This window comes from Natator depressus, chromosome 17 (genome assembly GCF_965152275.1).
Source record: "Natator depressus isolate rNatDep1 chromosome 17, rNatDep2.hap1, whole genome shotgun sequence".
Lineage (NCBI taxonomy): Eukaryota > Metazoa > Chordata > Testudines > Cheloniidae > Natator > Natator depressus.
This window is the reverse complement of record NC_134250.1, coordinates 18,674,046-18,701,987: the sequence shown is the minus strand read 5'-3', so window position 1 is coordinate 18,701,987 and position 27,942 is coordinate 18,674,046. Positions and strand designations below refer to the sequence as shown.

The following is a 27,942-nucleotide window of genomic DNA, read 5'->3' as shown; positions in this document are numbered from 1 at the left end:
GCAGTTTTAGAGCATTTCCAAGTTACCTTTAAAACAAAAACAAAAAACCTTCACAAGAAAAATAACTGTCTCAAAACAGGAGATTAAAAACACAATTGTGTTCATTCCTGCTCATCCTCTCTCTCTCAAGGTCTTATGGATTTTTAGGTGCTGATCTTGCTTGCATAATACCAGTTAACAAAATAAAATGTTGAAACTTCACTAGATTGTAATTGTAAAGTTCGTACAAAGGACAGTTTAGCTGCTTTATTTAGGTGCCAAATGACAGGCTAATTTTGGTCCTCTTGTAAAGCACAAATGAAACATCTGCTAGTTCCAACTTACTCTATATTCAGGATATAAGTTCCAAAAGAGAAAAGGAGAAAAACAAATGTAAAACAAAACTGAAGTTACACTAAGACTAAACAAATTACTTGTTCATCTGTGTGAAAATATGGAGAGTGGGAGGGGGCAGCTTCCATCACCTTTACACATCCCAATATTTCCTTAGAAAGCAAAGGTGTAAAGGAGGGTGCTGTGGTGGAAGAAGTATCTGGGAGGTGGATCTGATGAAGCTTTTTAGGAGAAAGGAGAAGCTAGGGTATGTTTTAAAATGTTAGGATAGGGGAAGGAGAAGTGGAAGGAACAAATTGCAAAGATAATTTTTTTTAAAAAAGGAGTATTTGTATCATTGTCCTAGTGTCTGACATGAGATGCGCAGACTACTGATGTCCAAAGGAATTTTGCTGGTGCTCTGCATTTCTCAGGATCATGCCTTTAAAATACTATCAAATGGTGCTTATGTTATTCTGGATGTAGAATACACTTCTTAAAGAGGGACACAGGGTTTCAAATACTATTTTTTTTAAGAAACAAATTTCCTTAAATTTATTATTAGTGCCACCTTTGATCATTAAAACTGTAGGAATTTTAAATATCAAATTCACTTTATTTATATTCTTTGTTTAATTTTTGCATTTCACTCAGCTCGAACAATGAAAATAGACCAGTCAGTTTCAGTTTTCTTTATACTTGATTTCTAGTCTATTTAACTTTCTGGTTCCCACACAGTAGCATTATATTTCAACATTTGGTCTGTAGGGGAATGTTGACCTAGAAGAGAAATGGTTTCCATCAGAATTAAAATAATCATAGGAACAATCTTCTGGATGATTGTTTACAAATTTTAAAAAATCTCAAATATCTATCAAATTAGATTTGACACATACATCTTTTCTTTTCTTCCTCTGCACTGAAACAAAAGGGACAGCCACAAGGTAACTTGGAGGATACTTAATTTTCCAGTAATTTTCAGTTTTCTCTTCTTGGAAATGATTTTACATATTTATCAATCAAACACACAGCTCCTTATAATCTAAACCTGATTTAATTACTTGTCAGAGGTATAATCTGTTACTTTCCACCACAGAATGTTTACTTCATGTTAAGACTAGTTCCTGGGAAACATACCTGCCTTAGAGCTGTATCCTCCTTATGGACTGGAAGCAATGACCTGTACATTTGGAGCATATACTTTCTATTCAGTAACTCAGGAAGGAAACAGTCCATTATCTGTTTTATGCAGTCAAAGCAAGGTAATTCTCACCCACCTCAACAGTATTTTACTAAATTGCCAAGCAACCTAAAGTTGGAGTTTGCCTGTATCCATTACCATAGCCAAGGGGATGAAATAGATTAATACCCTCTTTCCCCCCTGATAAGCACTCTTATGTGACCAATCCCAGAAGCCAAACCCTTGTAGCTTCCTATGAAGAGACATGTGCCTCACTTCCCTTCAAGCAACCAAAAACCCAACATGACTCCTCGCCAGCAGACAAACCCTCCCATCACTGAGAGACAAATGCCTTATCCCTAGTGATAAGTACCTTTCCTGACCTCTTTTGCAGCTGCCAAGCCCTCCAGACTTCCTCTCAATATAGAGGAAGGTGCCTGACCCTTCTTCTCAGCTGCCAAACCATCCAGAGCCCTATCTCCCCCCTCCCCAAGCTGTCAGACCTTTGGACACCACAACACAAATACTAAGGCATCCTTTATGTCAAAACTGCTTGCTGATTTAGGGTCAGTTACTCTTACATTCTGGTTTTCAAAATATGAGATCATTCTTTCATACCCAGCTCCTCCTGGAGCTAGCAGCTGGCTGTAGGATCCACAGACTGTTTGTAAAGAGGGAGGGTCAGAGAATCGGGGCTCTCTTATCACAGAGGGAAGATCCCCTCCAAAAAAAGGGATGAATGGGGAAAAAACATAGATGAATGATTAAGAATATAAAGAAATTGAGAGAAATGAGTGTTTGTAGTCTATCATATTTAACAGACCAGATCTTCACTCTGAACTAAGATTGGAAAGAATATGCACCAAGGAGGTCACATGGTTTGGTTGATCTTAAAATACATTTGATCTAATGAATTATAGCAAACTATTCCAGAAGCAAAGTTTTCATCAACAATTTTGGACTATTGCATTCCCTTAAATAAAGAACTGTAAGCACTATGCTGATCTAGAAAAATCTCAGTGCACTGACATTGTGCTAATTGGTACTTTTCCATAACTGCCTGACAAAAACAGCAGTGGTAACAGTACAACTAATTAAACTTTTCATCTTCAAACTTTATACATCTTCACTAATTAATTATGAGAAGCATCCTGTGAAGTAGGTATTATCTCAATTTTTACAAATGGAGAAACTGAGGCAGAGAGCCTTTATGACTTGCCCAAGTTTACTGAGGGAATCAGTGACAGACAAGTTCTAGAATGCCTGAGTTCCTGGCTCCCAATCTTGTGCTCAGACCATAGGACAGTGGATTTATGGAGTCCACACAGCCTGACAAAAAAAGAAAAAATACAGGTTGCAATGGATTGTGTGCAGTTCTTCTAAAAATGAAGATATAGACCCACATTCACTATTTAAAATAAATTAAGATCAGCTTCAGGGTATTGCACGAGTTCCCTTTCCGCCACTTAAATAGGGAAAGTGTGTTGTCACCAAGTTACTACATTACATCTACAATGAATCTTTCCTTATAATGTTGGTGCTCATAATTACAGATTTTATAATGCCAAACACACTTTTATACCTGTAAGGTAAGGACCACAGTGAGGAGGGAATTGTGTTGCAGAAGTTTTGATCATTGTTTACCTAGTGTATGTGGACTCAAAATAAAAATGAGTGGGAAAGGGTTTTAACAGGTGAAATTCTAGGTTAACATGCATAAAAAAAGATCAACACTTGTATGATAAAGACATCTCCTATGCTAAAGGGTCTATGAAAAAGAATAGCAGGTAGAGTTTCAATAAAATCAATTATTTACTAAGCATCAATAATACACACACACAGAGCTATAGGCACGCAAAACAGATTGTGACTAAAAGAAGAATTCTAGAAAAGAAACAAATGAAACTAATGTTCTAGCAATGCTGTCCATGTTATATGAAGAGTCAACTTTAATTCCGACTTTGCACTGCATTTCAAGGTCCCAATAAAGTGCATTGGATAGTGATTCTCCTCGCTTTATTGATACTAGAAAAGTTACCAGGAACGTTTTCACGGTCCAAATTATCAGGGAAATAGCACAGAATTTAATCATACACATTAGACAGACAGACTATAGCAGCTGCCCTTGTGAGGTGCCAGTTGAAATCAACACAGCTTGAAATCAACACAAACTGGGGCCAATTACTTTAGAGCTGCAAACTCAGTATGCACAAATGATGTGGAAACTTAACCAATTTGCCTATTAAAATTACATTTTAGAGTTAGCACAAGAGGCTTGATTCTGTTGAGTTATCCATACACTCTAAGGAACTAACTAAAAAATTCTATTCTGATCTGGCTCACACTGATAAGAGATGGCATCAATATTTTTATTAGCCTCTTTAACCAAAGTTTAAAATAAGTAATTGAATTTAACCTACTTGTGTAAGGAATTCACGTCTGCTATTCTGAAACCTGTCATTAGTCTTATGACTCTTATGTCAAGAGATCCCCCTTTCTTCTCCATTTTATTGGCCATAAAGTCATATTCATCAGAACCATTTCAAACCATAAACAACTTTGTTAACCGAGAATGCATTCTCACAGAACCCAGTATCTCTTGCTACAAGGAGATATTAGCCTGTTTCACAGATAAAAAAAATCCAAATTTGGAATGGTCTCAGGAGCAGAGGAACCGATGTCCATGTACATTAGCACATGGGTCTAACTATAGAAGTTCTCAATAGATTGGTCTGAGCTACCTACTGGAACACCTCCTATAACAGTTGTGCTCCTCTGGAACTATAAAGCAATGCACAACAAAGGTAAGAATCATGAGAAAGGGCATAGAGTTTTTTTCATGTCCCGCTTGAGGCTATCAAACTCCTTTCCTCAAGAAATCGGAATCTCACTACTTCCAGAACAAAAGAGTAACACTCATATCTTTGCCTTAGTTTTCCCACAACAGTAATTAAAACAAGACCGTAAATAATATCTAATAACTCTGTTGCTGCGTAATAGGGAGATTGACCCAATCCACAATTAACTACCTGTTAGCCTTTGTTATTGAAAGATAACACAGTGATGAGCATGGTATGAATAGAGATAGACAGGTGAGATATTTGGCTTTCCTGTCATTCTGCAATGCAAGAACTATCATCAGATCTGGAGTAAACTTTGTACTCGTCTTTGGATTTTTCCATACTTCTTTCCCAAGGGATGATAAAGATTAATCATCCCTTGTTGTTACAATTTTTTTTATTTTGAAAGGAAAGGTTTTATGTAATATTTCAGTAGATCTAAATACAGTAAATCTTTGGTTTTTAAATCACTAGGTGATGCTCAATTATCTCAAGCAAGATTTTGATTTAAAAAACAAGCTTTGATTAGCTCCCCATTTTATGCAGCTATAATCCTTTCTTCAATTCCCATGAGCATTACTACTGCTAAACAGCATGAAGTTAGGAATGATGGATGATACCCAGAAAGGAAGACAAACAAAAGGGAAATTCAAAATCCCCTGAGATCACCCGCAGCTGTACTGACAAACGAAGATTTCCACATTAGGTCATACGAAGACCCTAACAGAAACACATACCAAAAAGACATGCAAGTCTTTAATGTAGTATATGGATACTATATGACCTTCACAAAGGATAAATACAGAAGTGAATTAAAAATTCAACATTCTTGGGAATATCAAGACAATCACCAGAATTGGTACATAAGATCATGGTATCTTTAGTTGGTAAAGTTTTACAGACACTCAGTAAAGAAAGTAATCCAAATAAAACCAATACAGGAGCTACATACAAGTGTTCAAAACACTCAACCATATACACGTCCTAATATTTATTTCAACTCTCTAATTCTAATCTATCTTTGACCAACAAAAATGCACCTAAATAAGGGCCAAATTCATTAAAAAAAAGAACAAACATGCTGATGCAGTTGGGTGACATTAATTCTGAATTTTTTTTCCATATGATTTGGTCCATGTTGTTGACACATACCTCATTAAAAAGACAGATTTACCCAAAGGCAAAGGTAGAAAGATACATTAAGAAAATGTTAGAAATAACATACTGAATTTCTTTTTCACCACTGGAAGTATAGATACAATTTGTGTGTAAAATGTATTTAGCAGAACGTGCGCAAGGATCTTCTGATTACTAGACTGATGCTTAAAGCTCACAGACACAGAATACAGAAGAGTATCAGATTATATTTTGGTATCAGAGGCTATTCTTGTAAATACTTAAATGTGTTAAAGGTTTGGACCCTTTTTTGTTTATTTATCATATACAACCATATAGATTTATGATCTTATATCATACAGAAAAGTCCTGAATGTTAAAAAAAAGTTACATTCTCCTTGATTTTTTCTTTAGATATGTCTTGCCTTCATTGGTTTTGCTGGAAAACTCCTTGAAGGACAATCAAATTAGAGTTGGAGCATTTACAGCCCTCAAGTAGAGGGGTGGGATGTTGAATCTTTCACAAACACAGCTTTTCTACCGTTTGCCACGCATTTGAATTAAAATATAGGTGGCAACAAAAACGATCAGATTACCCTTCTCCCCTCAACTGATCATGCTTTACTCTCTTGTTATCTGTGATGTGATAAGCCTATTAGTTCTACAAATATAAAAGGGAAAACAAGAAATGAACTTCTAATTCTAAAAATAAACAATTTTATTCATGTGTTTATTTTTAATCATAAAAAAAAAGCCATGGACACAATCCCATCTTTTTCCTTATTTGCAGGTCATCTTTAAGGCAAGAATAAAGGGTGGTAATCAATAATATGCTCCAGTCAGGTAATAAAAACTTAGCACTTTGCAAAATATTAGCTCAAGGACAGTAACTGACAGACTAGGTGGGGATGTGTAGCAGTGGAGCAGAACCTCACACTAACTCATCTAAACTTCCTGAAGGAAATAACCGTTAGCTACTAGCTATCCTCCTGGGAACCCATGAGTTGATCAGACTGCAATACTGTAGGTCAGTATTTCAACCCTTTCTTAATTACTGTTAGGGACCAGAAAAATAATTAATAATAAAAATATAGCCTTTTCCCCTTCCCTCCCATTTGAAACCCTACTATTTTTAAATGACCTGTTAAATGTATTATTTATGATATTTTCTATGTTTTCTTAAGTGTTTATATATATTTTTAAATTAGAATTGTGACTTGTGTCAGATGAATGCTACAGAAAAGTAGATATTGCATACTTTCATGAGCAGCAGTGTAAAAATGCCTCAGGAAATTTACGTTCTTTAAATACTTGTAAGTAAGTAACAATAGCTCTGTGATTGCAAAGACTGTTCCTAATTTTATTCATGAAGATTTTATTTTCATGGTTGATTTTAACGCTGACATTTTGCCTGTATTCAGTCCATTTTCATCTAACTCCTGCGGAAAGTTTAGAGAATTTCTCAATATGAGAAATAAATAAGTTTAGAACCACAACTGAGGGTGAAAAAATATACCAACAAATAAGGCAGTTGAGGTATGTAGGTCATATTACAAATGAAACGCTTCTGTTTTACAACCTAATACATCTCACTGTAAGAGTCTCATAGTAAGGGAAATGGTGGAAACCCTGTTATTTAGGACATTTTACCTAAACTGGACAAATCATCAGCAAAAGGTACTGTGTTGCAACTGCAAGGAGATGGACAAGATGACCTAACAGGTCCTTCCTTTCCATTCTGAACTGCTGTAATTCTCTCATTTATAGCACCTGATCATCTTGCAACCACAGAACACAATTATTTCTTTAGCCTTGATACAGTATAAATGGCTTACATCAGTTAACTGTATAACTGGCTACATAGTGTGCGTGGGTAGAATTTGGTATCAAGCAGCAGGAACACAGCTGTTTTATACTTGGGCTCCCTACTGTAATGGTCATCCTCAGAAACATCTTTAAGCAATTCGCTTGCATTTTTCACACATCTCTGTTTTGTTTTAGTGAAGGGGTGGGAGAGCGAGCTGCATATTTAGCAATCTTCCTCAACTTTAAATTAGAAAAGCTGGTTTAGAACCATAGCTGAGGGTGAAAAAAATATACCAACAAATAAGGCAGTTGAGGTATGTAGATCATATTACAAATGAAACGCTTATGTTTTACAGCCACTGTTACTTGTCAAATTGATATACTATGGTAAAAAAAAAAAAAATACAGTGCGAATGATCTCAGATCACAATCTTCCAGCCTAATGTATTCTGTTAAATGCTTGCATTTTCAAGATCTGCCATAGCAACACAGAGGGATGAGGAGTTAACTGTTAATAAAAAACCCTTAAGGTGCTCCTGCATGCTATAACAACAAAACACAAGAATCCTTTGGGCATCAAGGCAGCAGAAACAGAATAAAATGTAGTGAATTACTTTACAGCAAATCATTGGAAGCCAGTTGATTACCTGAGCTTGCACATCCCTGCTGTAGGGAATCCTGCAGTGATGTCACCGAGTGGAGGACTAAGTAAGAGAGAACAGTAAAATCAGGGAATCATAAAGGAGACTCCCAATCCCCCAAACAAGGCAATAACTCCAATTCTAAACAGATTTAACAATTAGTCAAATGTTGATCTCAGTTACAACCAAGTGAAGGCAAAATCTGCCTTGGTATTACTAAAAACAACCACTAGATATTTGATACTTCTAAACAGCATAATAAAAACAATGGTAAAAAACAGAATTAGAACCACCACTTCCCTCTTTAAAACTTAATTCTTTTATCTGGTTACATGGATCAAAATTCTTCAAAGAACTTTAGAAACAAGTAATTCCTATTAAAATGTGACTGAATTTAACTTTCACATTTTTCTAGACATTTATCCAAAGTTGCTTGATTTATATGCTGTATTTATACATAAACACCACTATCTTAATTGGTAACTCATCACCTCCTGCTTACGACTTAAGCAGAAAACTAATCCTTCTGTGTAAAATCCCAGTGAGTCCCTTAACAACAGGTTGTGAAGTTGAGGTGGGCAATTCTACTTACACAAATGGCAGAGCTAACTTAAGAAAAAACTCTCGCTTACTGCAATTTAAAAATAATTCCTCTCCTTCAATGCCAACAACATAGTGGAATTTTAATTACCTTGTCCTTGTTGCTGTCCTTGTGCAGGCAGGACACACTGTCCCAGCTCACCATTCAACCAGAGTTGCATGCGAATAAATGGTTCTCTGCCTTTTTGCGTCAATTTACTCCATGGCTTTGGCCTGGAGAGCATGTCACTGACACTCCCTTGAGACAGGCCCAACACCTGAAGTGAAGCAACCAAGAATGGCATATTAGCACATTTTATTTCGGGGTGGGTAACTTCTGTGATATACTTCCTACCAGCATGTTGCTCATGTCACATGTATATTAATCATTAACCAGAAAGCACATGGGGAGCCTTCAGTTACAAATGCACATTTTATAAGTAAATGGAAGTGTGTGTGTGTGTGTGTGTGTGTGTGTGTGTGTGTGTGTGTGTGTAAGTGTAAAAATATTGAGTTCAGGAAGGAGTATGTGTTCTTCCTGCAGGAGAAAACACCTACAAGAACACAGGGAGCTGCATAATACACTGTATAATGTAATGTCATCAGTTTTAACTGGAGAATCAGAGACCTGGTCCTAGCAGGTAAATAAAAACAGGAAACGATTTTCATGTATTTTGTTTTAAAATAAACATACCTGAAACTTTCAAATTTACCCATCAATTGTGCTAATCACTTAAATCTTTAACAGCTTCGTTTTGTACACGTTAGCTCATCTTTAACAATGAACTGCAACTCTACACAATAGTTTAAGAGAGGAAGTGTAGACAATTAAAACTACAGGAGGAATGTAGATAGGCAGAATGTAATTAGCTGACCTGGAATTCAGCCAGGACACTTGAGTTTAACATCCATTGTTTTAGGAAAGCTCCATGGAATATCTAATGACCCCAAGTGGTCAAGCTCTTAGTTTTACAACCTATTTGAAACATGGTACTTGTAGTAGCATAATGTACCTAGTATCCTGCTGGGACATGGATTCAGTACCAAATCAGAGGGAATAATGCCACCTGCTGCATCACCAACACCACTTCTTGTAGCTTTAGATGTTCCCTTGGTGGTCTTCCATCCAAGTAATGACCCAGCCTGACTCTGCTGAGCTATGAGATCTGAGACCATTAGAACTCTGAGTGTTGTAGCTTCAGAATGCTACATTACACAAGACGTATATGCATCACCAAGGGCTCACTTAAAAAAAGATACTAATGCTAACTGGGAGGCTGGACACTTAAGGGCTAAGCAATGACTATATAAAGAATTCTTAACTAAAAATATAAGACTGAAGAGCAGAGAGAGTTCCAAATCCCCTTATATTATTTTTAAATATTAAACAAGAAATTTCAGGTTTCCAGAGTCCCATAACCTTCACTTACAAAAATCCGTCGCAAGGATATTACTCAAATAGTCCACGAGTTCACTTTAGCGCAGTGGTCCCCATACTTTTCAGGGTCACCCCCCCTTATCCAGTCTACACACCCCAGTTCCCCCAGGAGCCAGAGCCGCAGCTCCCGGGGGGGGTGGGTAAGACTGGGGCTGCAGCTGGGGGGGCAGGAGGAGGATCTGGAACCAGGAATGGAGCCGTGGCCAGGGGCCAAGGCAATGGGCTGAGGCTGCCCCACAGTTTGGGGACCACTGCATTAGTGTCTCAATATATGTTCCAACTTAAAATGAATGTAGTTGAGGAGTGTGACAGATATTACAACCACATGCAATATTGTTGGGGTCCATTTGTTTTAAATGAATAGTTTATATATATATGACTGTGTTCTGATTCATGGGACAGGGCTACCACAGCTCCTCCAGGAATTCAATCAGCCAGATTGTCATTTTCCCCTCCCCACCACCCCAATAGGTAAGTAAAGTCTCCTGGGGAAGCTTGCACATAATAGCTCAAACTAGATTCCCCAGAGACCAACAGACAAAGAAAGAACTTTTTGATAAATAGCCTGAGTTTAAACTGACTCAGGACCTTCTGTCTACGTGTGGGAGGGCAATCTTTGTGGAAGGGGTAGAAGGGACAGACCTACTAAGCCCTCATAAGACTGATGGGTGACCTCTGGTTAGTACATAGGAACTTTTACTGTTTTAGTATGTTTTTTTTCTGTATTGCTTGCATCTTAAGAATAAATGTGCTTGATTATAAAGAGCTGTGTAGTAACTTGTAACTACAGGCAATTATATATATGTTCATAACCTTTACAGAGAAAGGAAAGTGGAGACCCTGGCCTGTTTAGGTAGCCTGGCTTGCTGAGAATATTACAGCGAAGTACGGGAACTGTGTCCAAGAGGTGATGATTGGGAGCCAGAAACTGTTAAGTGGGTGTTCTTGGTGGACCACAGAGGGGGAATACACATGCAGTTGCCCTGAACTGTGAAAAGAAGAAATTAGCTTTGTGTTCGTACTGTAAGCTATTGAAGAAGCTTTTCGTATAGAAGTTAGAAGCTAGAAAATCTGTGCAATGTCATAAGACACGACTCATATCTTTCACTTGTAAATGTATTTTGTAACTATTGAATGAAAAAGAAATGTTGCGCCTTTGTGTGGCAGATTCCCATCCCTATGCATAAGAATATAGCACTACATGTTTAAAGTATTAGTGTAATGAAAAATCAGTTCTTTACCTTTTCCCCAAAGATCCTTTGGCAGATGCCATTCTTTGCTAGCTTTTCTTTGACCTGACGAGTTAGTTCTATTGTATCCACTTCCTGGTACATGTAAATCTCATACTGCTCAGGTGTCAATGGAGGAACTGAGGGTTTGGATGGCTTTGATATAGGTACAATAGGAGAGGAAGGAAGGGGGCTATTCTGCGGTGTCTCACTGCGGCTTGCCCCAGTAACGCTCAATTCAGAGCTCTGGGAATATGGAGATTCAGCATTTGGCCACTCCTTCCAGTATTCTGAAGAGGATGGTCCTTGGAGTTGGCTACGATCTGATCTTGTCTGGTTGCTGACCTTTTCTTTTCCACTGCTGGCTTCCTCGACCTTTGTATCTTCAGAAAGAGTGGTATTTCTTCTGTCATGCTGAACAGTGTTCCACCAATGGTCCTTCCAAACACTACTACGTCCCAATTCATTTTTAACATGCCTCAGCACACCCTGTGCAGAATCAGTTATTCCATGAAGCTCTAAAACTGGTGTTTCTTGGTGCTCCTTTTTTAGCCCAGAGAGGTTCTGCAATGCAGATATATTAGAATCCATGACAGCTGAATGTTTCTTCAGTGACAAGGCCAATGGAGAATAACTGGAAACTGATGACATTGCAGGTGTAGATATTAGTTTTGGGGACAAGATGGAAATGTCGGCTTGAGACAAAGGTGTTGTTTTTAAGGCAGGTTCAAGGGCAGCCTGCTGTGCTTCCATTTCACGTCGGGCTTGTTGCAGAATGGATCGAATAGCCTCATCAGAATTGCCACTGCTAGATGCAGAAGATGGCTGAGCCGGCTCAGCTGTGAAAACAAACCAAAGATGAAATGTAACACTTTTTATATAATATACACATTCTTCTAACATCAGTGTCACTGTAAATGTTTCCCAACAAACCTGTGAGGGAACAGACGGTCTGCAGTACATTTTTACATATCTAAAATCTGATTTTCTCTAATCAAAGAAGATAATTTTCAAGAATTACGCCCTGGAAAATATTTGCAGCCACACATGCGCACACACACACGCAAACTGCATACGTATAACTGATATGCGTTGCAAACATTTGCAAATATATAGCTTTGAAAAACTGGCCCTATTTCCCTCTCCCCTCCCCTGCAAAACGTATACTTCCCCAAAAGTGACATTAACACTTCATGGTCCCAGCTACATTTACTTAAGCATTTGGTTCTCTATCTCCTCCAAATGAATCATGCACAAATAAAGTCCAGGTCACCCAGCTGCACTGCTAGTGTCCTGTTACAACAAAAATAATCTGATGTGGTTAATCCTTCTACTACCCAAAACAGAATTGGAAATTTGAAAACTGAAGGACTTTTACAACAAATTTAATTCCTTTCTTTCCCTGACTACTCAGCTTTCTCTCTCTCTTTTTCCAAACCACTGAATGAAATGTCACTAAAAAGAACACGATTATTCAACAGCTTTCAAAAATAAGTGTGATGTCCAGTCATAGTGGTCTGCATTGCCAAGCAGAAGCTCTAGGAAGAACTCTTGATCTCTACCCTGTATAGAGCCAATGGGCATCAAAGAAGAGACACAGAGTGCAACTGAAGGGTTTTTAGTGGTGAATCAGTGCTGATATGGCCTTCTTCAGCCAATGTATGCAGCAGCAGAGGTTGGAATTCCAGAGGAGAGTCCAATGTACTCTTCTGCAGGGTCAGGAGATTTGGTAAGGTGGTCCTGCATTTGGATTTATAGCAGTCTCCACTGAGACCTGAGTTGAAGATGAATTCCAAGGCTTAAAAATCCCATTATGGAGGTTGGGCAATGTGATGCACCTGATCTGACTAAGGGAGCTGTGCACTTCAAGAAGCAGCCACAAATGAAAAGAAATAGGGTTAATATAATTATGATATTATCCTATAATAATACTGTGTGTCAGCTATGCATGTTTTCATTCTGCTACCCTCTGTCCCTTCTCCTTCATGCCCCACAAAATAAATCAGAAATAAGGACAAGGGAAAAAAGTCAACAGGGATGCCTCTTTTGCTTTATCTAACTATTTCTCTCACAGGAAGTTTTAGGCTTAATTAATTAATGTCTGCAAAGCACTTTGAGATCCTCATATGAAGTGTGTTGCAGAAGAATATAGTAATTAATCTGTTTTAAATTACTGTATCTATTCCACATTTAGACACCTAATAACTTGTTCTGTTTATTAAAAACATCTTTCCATTACTCCTGCAGATATTTTTTGCCATGTGATTTGTTTTAATTACAAAGCTGAATATCCAAAGTAATAAACCAACATTTATTTATAAAATTAAATGTAATGCAAAGCACTTTCTAGTGCAGTGCCAGCTCCTTAAGTGGATATACAGGATTGGAGAATTAGGTAGAAAGTTTTGATAGCTGTCGAATGCATGGAAAATTACACAGTGGGAAGATAACCTGGACATGTGCATTGGAAAAGGAAACACTGTTTGATCTGGCATGACCATTTTGAAGCGCATTTTTAAAATCAGAAAATGGAAAGCAAATAAGCTCTAAGGAACAATTTACACCATGAAATAAAGCCCTGTGAAAGTCAGATTCAGGAATGATTGTGTTATAATCCCAATTCATGAGAAATATAGTGTGGTGAGAACATACTAATTAAGGGCTAGCTCATGACTGGCCCCAACACAGGCATGCAGGGGAGTAAAATGGATTAAATTATCAACCATGGTGGGTCTTTTGCTGTTTGGTCAGATGTGGGGAAAAGAAGGGCAAGGCAGGAGCAGGAGAGGAATTGTGACCTTCCTTAGATATTTTTAAGGTCAGGCTTGACAAAGTCCTGGCTGGGATGATTTAGTTGGGGATTGGTCCTGCTTTGAGCAGGGGGTTGGACTAGATGACCTCCTGAGGTCCTTTCCAACCCTGATATTCTATGATTCTATGACTTTTTCTAAAGGTTCTGTCTAGCACTAAGGATATAAAGGTTTCAGAGTAACAGCTGTGTTAGTCTGTATTCGCAAAAAGAAAAGGAGTACTTGTGGCACCTTAGAGACTAACCAATTTATTTGCGCATAAGCTTTCGTGAGCTACAGCTCACTGCATTGGATGCATCGGATGTAGCTCATGAAAGCTTATGCTCAAATAAATTGGTTAGTCTCTAAGGTGCCGCAAGTACTCCTTTTCTTTTTAAGGATATAAAGTAAAACTTAATATATATTATGTACATGAACCCCTCCTCACTCCAAAGAAACAGCTCTGCAAAAATATGTTCAAGATTTTAAGAACGTAATTAACCAGAAAGCTCATGATAATTGTTTTAATTAAATTCTGAAGTAAAAGGAACAAGAGACAAAGTGAGCCTGTACCTGTTTTCTGTACTTGCAGCTCCCTTTTGGCTTGTTCTAGAATGGATTTGATGGCTTCATCAGAGCCAGTCTCTGTGGTTCGGATTCTTGTGGTGATGTTACCTGAAGAGTAGAAGGAAACTAATGACGTTAAGCAATCTTTTTAGCAAACACTGAGTGTAATGCCTGCAATTCATTCCGAGAACAGTTTGCAGAGGTGCTTGTAAGCACTCATTGGGAGGATTTTAAGATTTATTGACCTTCACTAGTACTGGAAACTCCATTCTTTTCAAGAAATTTTCTCTGTTTGAAAATACACGGTATATTACCATTCAGCAGCAGCTACAGGATAACTTTAATATATAAACAGTAGAAGAATCAGGTGGTCATGTACTCAGTGTCAAGTACTACACAAATTGTACTATCCAGCAGGAATTTTAAAAAAATCTTGAGTCTATTCCCTTCTTCGGGGGAGCTAAAAATGTGATGGCATGAACCACTTATAAAATATCACATTAGCTGGTTTGACCCTGTATGAGATCTGAGTACACTGTACATTTTATTCCAGATTGGAATCTAAAACAGAGAACATTGGATATAAGAAAGAAATATTTATTCTAGTTTATTTTACCTCTCCAGGTTGTCAAAACAATAGGAGAAATACATTTTTAAGTGTTGATAACCCTTAAGATATTCCCCAACAATAAAAGGCTTATTCCTTGTTTTTAAAGCAAAGAAAGATAGAAAGAAAATTCCTAATGATTTTGGATTATGTCTGTTGAGTGCATTTTTCATCATGTAGTAATGCTCTATAAATGATCTACATATATCACTAACAGGGCCCATATAATTTTCGACCAGAAACAAAACAACTCTTTTAGGGTTGGTTTTCTTTTTTCTTTTGCCATCTTGCTAAAAGCAAAATTCTGTCATTGGTCTGAAACAAGGCAAAAAAGTTGATACTTAAATAGCAGCTCCTACTTCTTCAATTAGTAGTTTACTGATCTGATCTTCAATGAAAGCTTTGTCCAGGCTTTTTCACATATTATGCTAAGGTAAGTTCTACACCATTTTAAGAGCAACTTATAGTGTATCTGTCAACATGTAATCAAAATCCTAGGAGAAGGACAGTACCCGTAGTACAGATGAAATACTTTTTACCTATTTGTGAAGGAATTACTTAATATTGGGTAACTTTCTTGCTTGGAAGCCACAAGGAAGACAGCCAAACAGTATCTCAGTAGTTTTAATTATTTGTAATGCCACTTCTATCACTTATCTCTTTTTATATACATACATATTTGGATGGGGTATGGACGCAGTATCCAAAACATGTTAAGTTAGTATGGTAGTGGTGGAATTAGAAAAAGTGAAGTGTTCTCGTAACCCATGGTTTGTTTTATACTTACTGTTTTTCCATCAGATTCCAGGCCAGAATCAAACTGCACAGCTTTAAGGAAACGCACAGCTAGAGCACACTCCATTTTCTAGATATTAACTGCAAAGAAAAACACCTGCCTGTGACGTACCTTCAGACCCATTTCTTCGTTTCGGTACTTCCTGAAATAGTCTGTTCAGGTTCTGGCCTGGATTCTCTGTTGAAAAACAAGTTTGGTAAGAATAAAACAATCAGGGGATGATTGTGCTGACATCATGGGCTGTGTGACATGAAAAGATAGCTGCCTATCACTAAATACAAGGGTTCAAGCTTCTCCTAAACCCTTTGAGTCTTTGTCCAAGCATTAGAGGAGCAGGCTACTTTGGAAGAAGTAAGGCTGACTGATTTGTTAATAAAAATTACATCTATATACAGAATAGAGGTTAGATAGATATAAATAAATGTCTAAAGATGGGTAGATAAACCTCCCAAGTATAATCATCAAAAGGAAGAACAAATTATAAATGTAATGACGTTCGTTTTCATTTAAACAACATCTGTGGAAATGCTGCCTATTCTTTCAACTATTTCTAGGTTTTTAACAGCTTTCTTTTCATTTTCTTAAATGCAAGCTTTAGTGTTTATTTAAAATTAATCACACTGACGTGAAAGTGAATGTTACTTCTTAAGATTTTCTACATAAATAAGCAAAGCTGCTTTAAAATCTGGGTTAATTTTTTTTGTTAAACTAATGATCTTATGCATCGCCCATATAATTTTTTCAAGACACACAGGAAAAATTGCCACCAGAGTTATTAAGGGCACAATAAACATATGTTCTCTGCAAATAATCCCTACTATAATTTTGGAGGTACATGTGGTGGCTGATGTTCTTGAGAGCTACTTTTCACTCAGTGTTTCATTCCAATATCGGGCTATTCTCAATTAAGACAGGCTTTAATATACCAGCTCTTCACTCTTTCCAACAAAAATCAATCCAGTCCAGAGTATAAAGAAAATCTCTGCTTCTCAGTATCAAACATACTATACTGTGTAACTGCTGGAAAACAATGTAGTTGAAAATTTGATTTAGAAAAGTTATGTTTTGTAGAGCATACGTTCCTGCACCGTAGCTCTGTAAAACAGTAAGGTGAAAAACAATTCTGTTGCATAAACGGCCTAGCAGGAGAAAAATTTTCACTGGTTTGCATATTCATAGTCCAAGAGACCAAAGTTTAAATCAGTTAGTAAACAGAACTTACCTCTTTGTCTACCCTGGATGCTCCGTAGCGCCAGGATGTTCTGCTCATCTGAGAGGAACTGCTTCATCTTGTGAAATGGCTCCTTGCCTCTCACAGTCAGTTTATTCCATGGCTTTGGCCGGGCTAGTATCTCGCTCACAGACCCTTGTGACAGTCCCAAGACATAATGTCCAAATATCCGCTGTCCAATATTGTGCTTGATCAATTGCTCTTTCACCTGACGTGCAATTTCTGCTGTGTCTATCTCCTCGCCTTCGGCAATGCTCCCAGCGCTTTCTGACTGGCTGGGAGATGGGGCCATGCCATTAACATCCGGACTTTGTTGTAATGGACTTTGGGAAGATATGGAGTTTGTGCTGTAAGGACCTGTTGAAAAAATCATGCTTGTGCTTCCTGCTTCCTGCATTGCCTTGGAGTAGAAGGACTGCATTAGCTGTCGCTGGAGGAGAGAGTTTAGTGCAAATTTTCCTGTGGAGGCCAGGGGTAAGCTGGGGCTTGCCAAGGATGAGCTGAAAAAGTCTTGACTTAAACCCGTTGGTGAGAACTGGTGTGTACCATTAGTATTGGAAGCCTGCTCCCCTGTGTTGCGGAGCAACTGAGAAGAAGGGGAGGCCGGCAAGGTTGCAGGACGCTGACTCTCAGGCTGGTCTTTCCCTTTTCTCCTGGCTGACCCTACAAGGAAGGTCAAACATAATGCATTATGGGGGATTAAAAAGGGAAAAACCAAGATAAAATGCAAAGTTTGCCCCACAAAAGGGAAAAAGTGCAGTTTTTACAAGGGCCAATGAGGTGGTGGTTTGTTTTTTATTAATTTAAATTTTAATATGCCAAACAAGGCCCCCAAAACAAACAACATGCATTTCATGTTTGCACCTTTCTTGTATGTTGCAGCCTGGAGAATCCCCCTTACAAACTCTAAAACTAAAACAATTACATGAAGTGCAGTTATACAATTAATATAAAGTCAATTACAAACAGCAAGTTTCTTTAGCGTCTCTTATTCAAGACATTACTCAGTGGATTTGGCTGAACCTAATGCAGCAAACATTTACATTTTGTAACAAATCAATTTAATTAAAGAAATCACGTTTAAGTGGATGCAACAAAGATTGCTCTGTTAAAGTCATATACATTTCAGAATGTAGGAAACCCCAGTGCCAATGACAACTTTTAACTGTACCAGCAGCAAAAACCATAAGCATTAAAGTATCTGGAAATTCCATGACTCCACCATTTAAAAAATTTGCACAGAAAATGTAAAATACCCACATTAGGAAAGCTAATAAAGACACAGCTATTTCAGTATTTGTTTTTTAAACTGATCTGATCATGAAAATATTTAAGTATATTAGATAGGAAGATTATTGTATTCTACATGCAAACACTTGGCTTTACATTTGTGTGTGTTGGGGGGGAGGGGACAGAGCTTTTTGCGCCACTGCTGAATTTGTTACCGAAACTGAAACCAGCCTTGAATGCTACCATTTGGTACATCCTACAATGCCTCTCTTTTCTAACCTTCAGAGCAGCTCTCAGGTCTCTAAGTCTTTATTCTATTATCCAGCCTATACAATGGCAAAAATCAAACATTATTCAAGGTCCTTGTTGTCCATTAATCTTTCTGTCACACACTAGCTTGGACTCTCATCTCACATTCACTCTCCTTTTCCCCCCAGATAGTAAACAAAGTATCACAGCAGAAAATCACAACCTACCGCTCAGGTCACTATTAGTGATACGCAGTGTGGCATTCTCAGACTGCAATGAGCGATTTTTCTCCAGCAGCAACACCTCCAGTGGTTTGGATGCATCCTAAAGACAGTCAAAACATGAGGTTTGCTTCCAGGTTAGCCATGAAGGTATTAAACAATTTAAGAAGGTCATTCAACTATTGTGAAAGAATTCAGAAGGAGGAAGAAAGCACTTGCCTTTGCTATGACTGACGCTGTAGAATTCATCATGTATATATGTATGTGAATGTTCAGATTCCCATACATGCTACTCAACAGCTATGCTGCTTAATTTTCAATGTAAATCACTCATCAACTCAGTGTTTGTTTAAGTGTTCTGTTAATCATTTTGTTACTCTTACCTACTTTTTTATTTGTCTTTAAATTGTGCTGGTATAGTTTCCAATGAACAACTAAAAAGCTGTTTTAATTGAAGAAGTATTAGTTAAGATTATATTTCTTCTTCCTGGACCACTCCAGTACACTGGCATTACATATTTCCTTGAAATGCTGTGTGTTTCAGTGCAAACAGACCATATGATCATAAATTAAATCAGTTACAGAAATTGGCCATTTACCTTCCACTAAATATCTAACCCTTGATCATTAAAAAGTAATCCTTTTTACGCCTGGTATATTGATATTCAGTTTGGATTTCAGAAGCAGGAATCCAATTCATAACCTTTGATCTTAAGTGAGATTAATATACTAGAGTATTAGAAGTTTCTACTCCTTTCTCACTGTTCTCAGCTTGTTTTCTTTTGTGAATGGTATAGCCAAGCCTTTTCAATATTTAAAAATTACTGAACAAGGTTTTCAGCCGATTATTAGTTCAATAAATGTCCAAGTTTCAGTTTAATTGTGTGCCAATGCAGCATCTTAAAAAGACTCAGTTTTATAATATTCAGGTTATTCACTCAAACACCACCTGTAATGTCATTCTTTGCCCTTGACCACTTGAAGGAAATGTAATTAACAGGCAAAAAATGTTCAATTCAGCTTTAAAAGAAGAGGCTTGAGAAGCCAGTGATCAGCTTGTGTACCACAATATTTTATGGACACTTAAGAGCCTGTAGTTTACAGATCAACAGGAAATTGTTCGTGCTTGCCCTAGATAACACAAAAATAATATTCACTAACTGCACTGGAGAAAGGATTAAGAAAACAAAAGTAGAATCAGTACCTGTGCACCAGAGCCCTCAGAGGGTGCAAATTCCACGGACTTCAGTATACTGTAAAGGGTGAAAAAATGAGTTATTTTCTATTTCTTCCTTTCATAACAGTTCCACTAATGAGCATTTAACATTATAATTTCCTACTCTCCAGGAACACTATAAGTGAGAACTTTAACAACTTTCCTTGCAGTAATATAATCTGATAATGAATACAGAAAAACTATTCCAACTAGTTATTGGATAAGAAAATTTTCTCAAGCGTCATCTAATTCATTCTATATACAATCCCACCAGGCCAGTTTAGAGCATAAACTTAAAGGTTAATAAGGATATAACATTTTAAGCTGTCAGAAACAATATAAATTTATCTGTGAAGCTTGAAGGGAATGAGAAACTTATAACAAAGCAACAAAACAGGGGATATCACCATAACAGTTCTAATACTGTATATAAAATACACCAGCTTGCATATAAAAAATATGCACAAATTATTTTTCTGACCAATGCACTACAGCCTAAAAGGCAGTTCTTCATTTTAATAACCTTCCGTTCTACAGCATGGGGAAGACTGACTGTTCAGTATTTCTTAAGATACATGAAAGAGCCAGACATAAAACTTATAGAGCACTTTTTATGTATAAAGCATATTAGAAATATTTAATCTTCAGAAGAGCTGTGTGAGGTAGTTCAGAATAAGCACTATCATTTTACAGAAGGGGAATCTAAGTCACAGAAAGGTTAAGGCCAATATTTGAAGATGTATCCACTGATTCTGGGTGCCACATTAACACAATCAGAGTCTGGAAATCAGGCTAGAGGTGTCTAAAGTTGGGGACATAGAGTCAGAGGTGCCCAAAATTAGTGGACACATTTGAAAATGTTGGTTTTAGTGAATTATGCAACTCCAGAGGGTCTTCCTCTACCACTCCGAATTATAGGAGCGTTTGCACCTCCTGCATTAGAAGTTGCTTGTGAGAAGGGTCACTGAAGAGGGACGGGAAAGGTGAGTGGGAAGGCGGGAGGGAACAGAATTGGAGAGAATATCCCAATTCTACCATGCTCAAGACCCATTGGCCTGACGTGATATGTGCCCAGGCATGGTAGAAATGGGACAGACGATTCACAAAGGGAGGGGAAGGATCCGGGATCTGAACTGGTGCGCTGTCCCCCAGGCGCACCTTCAAAAGTTTGGCTTGGAGGCTGAGGGCTGCTTCACTGAGCCTTGGCCCTGGTTAGAGGAGGACTGAGAGGACCTCCATCCGTTACTCCTGTCCCGCTTCCTGCAGCTTAAATTGCTTCCTTTAGGGGGCTGGCATATGAAGCCTCAAGGACTTCAGAGTTGCCCGTGAGTCTTTCAGGCTGTGGAGCCTAGTGTCTGTTTGCTCCGAGAAGAGCTCTAAACAGTCAAAAGGCAAATCCTGAATAGTCCATTGGACTTCATGCAGGAGTCCCAACACTTGAAGCCATGAGCTCCTTCTCATGGCTGTCACAGTTGCCACAGTATGGGTTGCCGAGTTCAGCGAATCTAGGGAGGCCTGTAAGGAGGTCCTCGTGACGACCTTGCCTTCCTCCAGGACAGCAGCAAACTCCAAACGGGAGTCTGCTGGCAGCAGTTCCTGAAACTTGGACAGTATGTTCCAGGAATTAAAGCTATAGCAGCTAAGGACTGCCTGCTGCTTGGCAATGCAAAGCTGGAGCCCCTGGTAGAATACACCTTCCTACTGAAGAGATCCAGCTTCTTCACCTCCTTGGACTTAGGAGTCAGCCCCGGTTGTCCCTGCCTTTCCTTTTGGTTGGCAGCCTCCAGCAACAGAGTGCCCAGGCTGAGAATAAGTAAACAGATACTCATACCCTTTGGAGGCCACAAAATATTTCCTCTCCACCCCTTTTCGCTGTGGGGGAAGAGAGGCGGGCGTTTGCCACAATGCCTTAGTGGTGTTATGAATAGTCTTAATGAGGAGCAAAGCCACCCTCGAGGGATCTTCAGGGACCAGAATATCAACCATAGGGTCGGTCTCCTCCAACACCTCCTCTGTCTGTATGCTCAAATTTTGAGCCACCCTCTTGAGCAACTCTTGATGTGCACTGTTGTCCCTGACAGGCAGTGGTGGAAGTACCCAACACCATTTCATTCAGGGAAGATGACGGTTAGGAAGATCTGGTGCCCCCGTGGGCATCTTCCTCTTGTTCACAGATCCTCTTGCGCCAAAATGCCCTGTGCAGTGCCAGGAGTGGTGCTGGTTTCCAGGCCTGTGCACATCTCGATACCAGCTCTGGTGCCAGGTCACACAGTGGCCTCAGTGCCAGCCTGCATGTCCATCTCCTGCCCTTGCACAGGTTTCCAGACTACAGATGTCAATGATGATGGGACCCATGCCTCCAAACCCACTGACAAGACATACCCCGCTGGTGCCTCCTCACTCCACCACCTTAGTGGGAAAGCGACCTCTGTCTGTCTTCTTTCTCTAGTGCGGCACCAGTGAATGGGAGAGGTGCTGGACACTCGCATCAGAGGAGGTCTTAGGCGGCAGGGAATGGCGGTGCCGAGGGTCCCTGGAGCTTGAGTCCTTTCTTGGTGCTGCGGCCTCTCTTACCGAGGCCGGTGCACTTCGCACCGAAGTGCTAGCCCTGGGGTCGGACGCCACCCGTGCTGGCTTTGGACAAAGGGCCGACTCCATGACAAATAGTTTCAGCCTAAAGTCCCTCTCCTTTTTGGTCCTTGGGCAGAAGCCTCTGCAGCTCTTACACTTGTCCGTTTGATGGGCTTCCCCCAAGCACTTCAGACAGGAGTCATGTGGATCTCCCTTTGGCATAGGCTTCAGACAGGACCTGCACGGTTTGAAACCCTGAGACCGAGGCATGCCCCAGTCCCCGGGATGGGAAACCCCCAACTGAAACGTACCGAAATCTAACTAAACTACTTGAACTAACACACACTGCGTTTTGTTTTGTTTTGTTTTTTAAACTATTTACAGGTAACAATGAGAAAAAAGTCCACTAGGGGATCGCTTGCTGTTAGCAAGAGAGGAGCTGCTCCAACAACCGTCACCGGCGGTAAGAAGGAACTGAAGAGGAAGCGCCAGGAAGGTGTGACTCCAGGGGGCTCCATGGCTGACCCGATGGGTACCACTAGGGGGTAAACCTTCCAGTGAATGTGCATGCGGCGTGAGCACATCTACTTGGAATCGACATGAGCAACCTCTCGAAGATGAACAATTGTACTGGGCTCTGGACGCAATTTGAGCCAAAACTGTACTTCCTTGCTTTTTGTGGTTTTGAGTTATTCTTGATTGTTCCAAGAACACAGATTTGTGGCTTCATTTAACAAGCATTGTTAATCTACGGTTTGTGAAGAAATTATGTAAGCATTTAACACTTACTTTAATTCTTTCTTAACCTCTTCATAGTCAGCCTGTGTTTTCAGTTTTTCTTCCAGTTGCTTAAAAAAAAAGAAAAGAAAAGAGAAATGTAATTATTTGGACGCGGGGGAGAGGTAAACTTTCAAAATAGTCTTTAAATTATTTCTTTGATACAGCAAAGAGTGTATGAGTCAGGAATTACTACTGTTACCTAATTTACATATAATAGAAAACAAACTATACATAATTACATTAAACCAAATTATCGTCAATGCGCTTTTCCTTGTTTACAGAGCGCCAAGCATTGTACAACTGACAATTGGTTTGTAACTGTACTGCATTATACAAACGTTAAAATTTTCCCAAAGCTATTAAAGTAAAACACAAGAGTAGTATTTTGGAATATGCTGTACTGCTACTGTATAGTCTTGTATACAAGAAGAAAAGAGTTCAAGAAGCTATTGACCAGAATGCCTTAGGCTTGCAACACTTATTCAATGCCTTGTGTCCAAACAAAACAGCTTGTAGCAAGTGGCTTTACAAGCATTACTTATTGCAACAACTAATATGATTATACACTGAAGAGGAACCAATAAGACTGCACCACTGAGACTTGCTGAGCAGATCTTTTGCTCAGGTCTGGCTAATCTTCTGCAATCTTAATGGTTTGTCTTCAGTGCTGAGAAGAGGCCACAAGCACTGACCCTCCTTACACAACCCATAATGCAATGTCACGCATGTGAACATTACCCAAAAGCCCCTGTTCTCAACATCAGCGCTCAGCACTGTAGGATAAATGCTTCAGGAATCCTAAACTGTAGTGTTATGATTTTTGCCAACTATGCTGATGCCACATTACTGGTAGACACTGTACAAACAAAGAACAAAAAAAGACAGTCCCTGCCCCAAAAGAGCTTACAATCGAAACAGTTTCCTTCCTTAGTACAGACACAGCCTAGCTACACAAGAGAATAACAAGAGAATTTCTTGGGCTTACAACTTCCACAGACAAGTTGGGGTTGGTTCTGCTTTACTTGACTGGCTTAATTTTTGTTCAGCTCATTGATCCAAAATGATAATAGGTATCTGAAGAAAGAATACACACACTCCTCCCCCTGCAACTTTGACAGCAGCAGTGCATTTTTGAAGCATGACACAAGCAAAGTCAATATATTTACAGCAACAAAGTATAAGGTGGCACGAAATAACCATGTGCCAACTTTTTATGCGCTGAAAATTTCTGATGGTAACATCTGCACAGAATCCAAAATCTCACTGAATGTCAAACTACTTTCACTGAAGAAAAGAAAAATCTAGAGTAACAAGAAAAGGCATGAAACAAGCTTAACAAGTAAAACAATCAAGAGAAACATAACAGAGGGAAAGGGACAGAAATGACCAACCTGACGCAGCAACAAATGAAACAGGAAACAATCTTACAACACTAGCTAGGTATAAATGCCTCAACAGATTAGATAGCAAAGAACCTGAGTACTTGGATAGCCCTGCTGACTTCAATTAGACTTCTTCAGAGGGTAAAGATAGCAGAGCTGGGTCTTATTAGACAAAACTCTATCTTGTAACTTTTTAGAGTGGGGCAAACATATCAGGTAGAAAGACTGACTGAAGGAAAGAACTGCCAACCCAATAATGAACTCATCATCATCACTGGTTCTCATGCCTACTATCAAAGAAACTAAACAAAAGTAGTCATATTTTCCATTTGACTCAATCTGCCCTTTTTTCTTCAACCACACAAATTTATGTGCATTACTAAGAAAAATCTCCAAGACCTGAAAGGATACAAGGATAATTCAGACAATCTAGTAAAATATTTGCATTTGCGTCCAGTTGCAGAACTTTTTCTTCTGAAACTCCAACATGGTTGGAATTTACCCCTTTTTTCTTATAATCCACACTTTCCCCATAGCTCCTACCAGGCATTTCTGTGGTCATTTCAGCCCTTCCTGGCATGTCAATTACTGTAATCTCTGTTTGCAAGATTTGGAAATTCTCTGAAAAACAGGAAATGGCCATCTGGTTCATCATGTTGCCCCTCTCTTCCTGTTTTTTTGATATCAGACTCTTCAATCCTCACTTGTATTTCTTAGAATATTTGCTTCAAATGTTCTCTCTTAGAATGTATTACATACATATTTCTGCGTACCTGAAATAATTCTGCCAATTTCCTCTTTTTACTCCTCTTTTCCACATTGGAAAATTATGACAGTTTGATCAATTTTGCTACAATGGATTCAACGGAAGTGTTAATGAAAAAGAAATTATCCCATCCAATTAAAAAAACCCAGAGTCAAGTAGCAGGAGATGCTATTATGCCAGCTACCCATCAAGCAACATGTTCTAATGAATCATCACAGTGAATTCCAGGAAATCAGAGCGAATTTTAACTTGTGGAACTCACAGCTCGAAGGATATTAATGAAGTGAGTAGCTTTTTACGAAGTTAAAAGAACCTTAGACAGGAAAATGAATAACCTCCAGAGTTATTCTAGTTATGTGAAAAATAATAAGAGCTACTGGGATTAAGACAAAACTTCCATGTGGCGTATTATGGCACATTTTGGAGCTTTCCTCTGAAGTAGCCAACAATAGCCATTAATCAAAGGAAAGATACTCGAACTAGTAGGACTAGAAGGATACCGGATTTTGTTCTTGTATAGCAATAACTATGCGTGAGTTTTTAACCCCTCTAACATACCCATGCTGCCCTAAGGAAAACTTCAAAGGATATCCTGCACATTTTAAACAGGCTCTGTATAGAATGCCACCTCTTTACAAAAGTGTTGCACATTTGTGTAATCCGGATGTCCAAGATCATGCCAGTGACACTTCAGTTCCATGAGCTTTCTGTAAAGCCAGATACAGCAACTCATAGGTGTAACCAACTGTTCAAGTTATAGCTTGACACTGTGGAAAGTGGCCTTAGTGCACCAGAGAATCTGGCTCAACATTTACAAACCAGACCTGGTCACTAGCACTGAAGCAGGGAGATGTAAATGAGCCAACCCCTGAGGCTCGAGAAGGGATTCAGCTTTCAACCTTTCTAGGTGTTCTAAAAAGCCCTGCCAGTGTGTCTACTGAGAGGGCTACTGAATCAGAACATCCCACTTTGGCCATGTCTCTTTGCCAGCCATTTCTAACAACTTTGTTGATCCTTCTACAGCCAACACCCACTATCTGATACATTCATGTGATTTAAAACCTGGGGTGCATTACAATCCATTCTTCTTTTGATACTAGCTCTCGGATTCACAAACTTTGTGTTATTATATGACATACAGTGACAATCGAAAAGTAGACGACTGCCAAGTTACTCTGGCTTTAAGTACTGCAACAGAAAGCCATGTAATGGAGTGAATTAAAAATAGTAACACTAATAACAAGCTGGTTATTGCATTAGTTACTACTGTAGGGATATGCTAAGTAGGAAGGCCTTTTAGGGATACTTACCAAATACAGGATAACTAACATTACTTCCACTTGTAAGCCTGCCTTAATGTTACATGCAGTTTCATACAGTTATATTTCAGGAGGTTTTAAGTATAGATATTTGATTGTTATCACTGCCCAAAGCAACAAAACATTATCTACAGCTTTTGTTTTTGATGTGAAGATGTCTCCCTTGGAGCCTCAAACGTACAGATCAATCTTATAACAGGATGGCAACACAGGAAGAGAGTAATATTGAAACAACTAAAATCCTTTGAACACTACAATAAAGCATATAGCAGGAGTGGCCAAACTTACTGGCCCTCCGAGCCGCATACGACAATCTTCAGAGCGCCGGAGCACACCTGCCAGGAGCCAGGGTTTCAGCCCAACTCCTGCTGAAGCCCCAAGCTCTGGCATGTGCACCTTGCAGGGCTGAAGCCCTGAGACCCTCCTCTCTGCTGGACAGAAGTTCCTACCAACCCACACCATTGCAAGGCAGAGGTCCCGAGCTCCCTCCACCCACTCTGATAGGTGGAGAATGGGGGCAGAGGGCAAAGGAGGCTTGCGAGCCACACTTTAATGGTAAAAGAGTCACATGTGGCTCATGAGCCACAGTTTGGCCACCCCTGGCATATACCCATTGTTCCCAAGGGGAAAACCCCATAATTAATATGGAGATCGCTGCCAAGGAAATTTTGCACTTTATACTTTTTAGTAAACAATACAATCTGTATGTAATTAGACCATTTAGGTATTTGGCATCTCCCCAGCCAATCATTATTGTAAAACGTATTAGTGTGGTAATTGTCTCAAACAACACTGGAAACCGCACAGAGCAAAGAACAATAAAAGGTTCAAACTGTGAAACAATCAGAAGGAACTAATCTCTTGTTCTAAATATCAACCTGGTTAATTCAGACAAAATAAAGTGTGTTTTAATGTCCCCCAAAGTCTAAAAATACTCCAGTCAGAAGGATACAAATGTGCTGGTGGCAGTGAAAAATATTTCTACAAAGTAGCTTAGGAAGCGTCATCTTATCAAGAAATCAACTTGCATTTATTATACAAAATAACATATAAATACCAAGTGTCAGAGTGCCCACT

General features: G+C 39.0%; 1 protein-coding gene across 4 annotated transcripts in view; it reads right to left on the bottom strand.

The window, feature by feature from the left end:
• CUX1 (cut like homeobox 1) overlaps window positions 1–27,942 on the bottom strand; it is a 399,694-nt gene that overhangs the window by 88,705 nt on the left and 283,047 nt on the right. For 2 of the 4 annotated variants that reach the window (XM_074975049.1, XM_074975050.1), the window contains exons 12-20: window positions 23,408–23,466; window positions 20,036–20,084; window positions 18,838–18,934; window positions 17,123–17,794; window positions 16,012–16,077; window positions 14,504–14,605; window positions 11,154–11,980; window positions 8,587–8,752; window positions 7,902–7,958 (exon numbers count right to left, since the gene is read on the bottom strand). In XM_074975049.1, coding sequence (XP_074831150.1) covers window positions 7,902–7,958; window positions 8,587–8,752; window positions 11,154–11,980; window positions 14,504–14,605; window positions 16,012–16,077; window positions 17,123–17,794; window positions 18,838–18,934; window positions 20,036–20,084; window positions 23,408–23,466 — 2,095 coding nt within the window. The remainder of the gene's footprint in view (window positions 1–7,901; window positions 7,959–8,586; window positions 8,753–11,153; window positions 11,981–14,503; window positions 14,606–16,011; window positions 16,078–17,122; window positions 17,795–18,837; window positions 18,935–20,035; window positions 20,085–23,407; window positions 23,467–27,942) is intronic. The other 2 variants (XM_074975051.1, XM_074975052.1) reach the window with 2 other exon arrangements.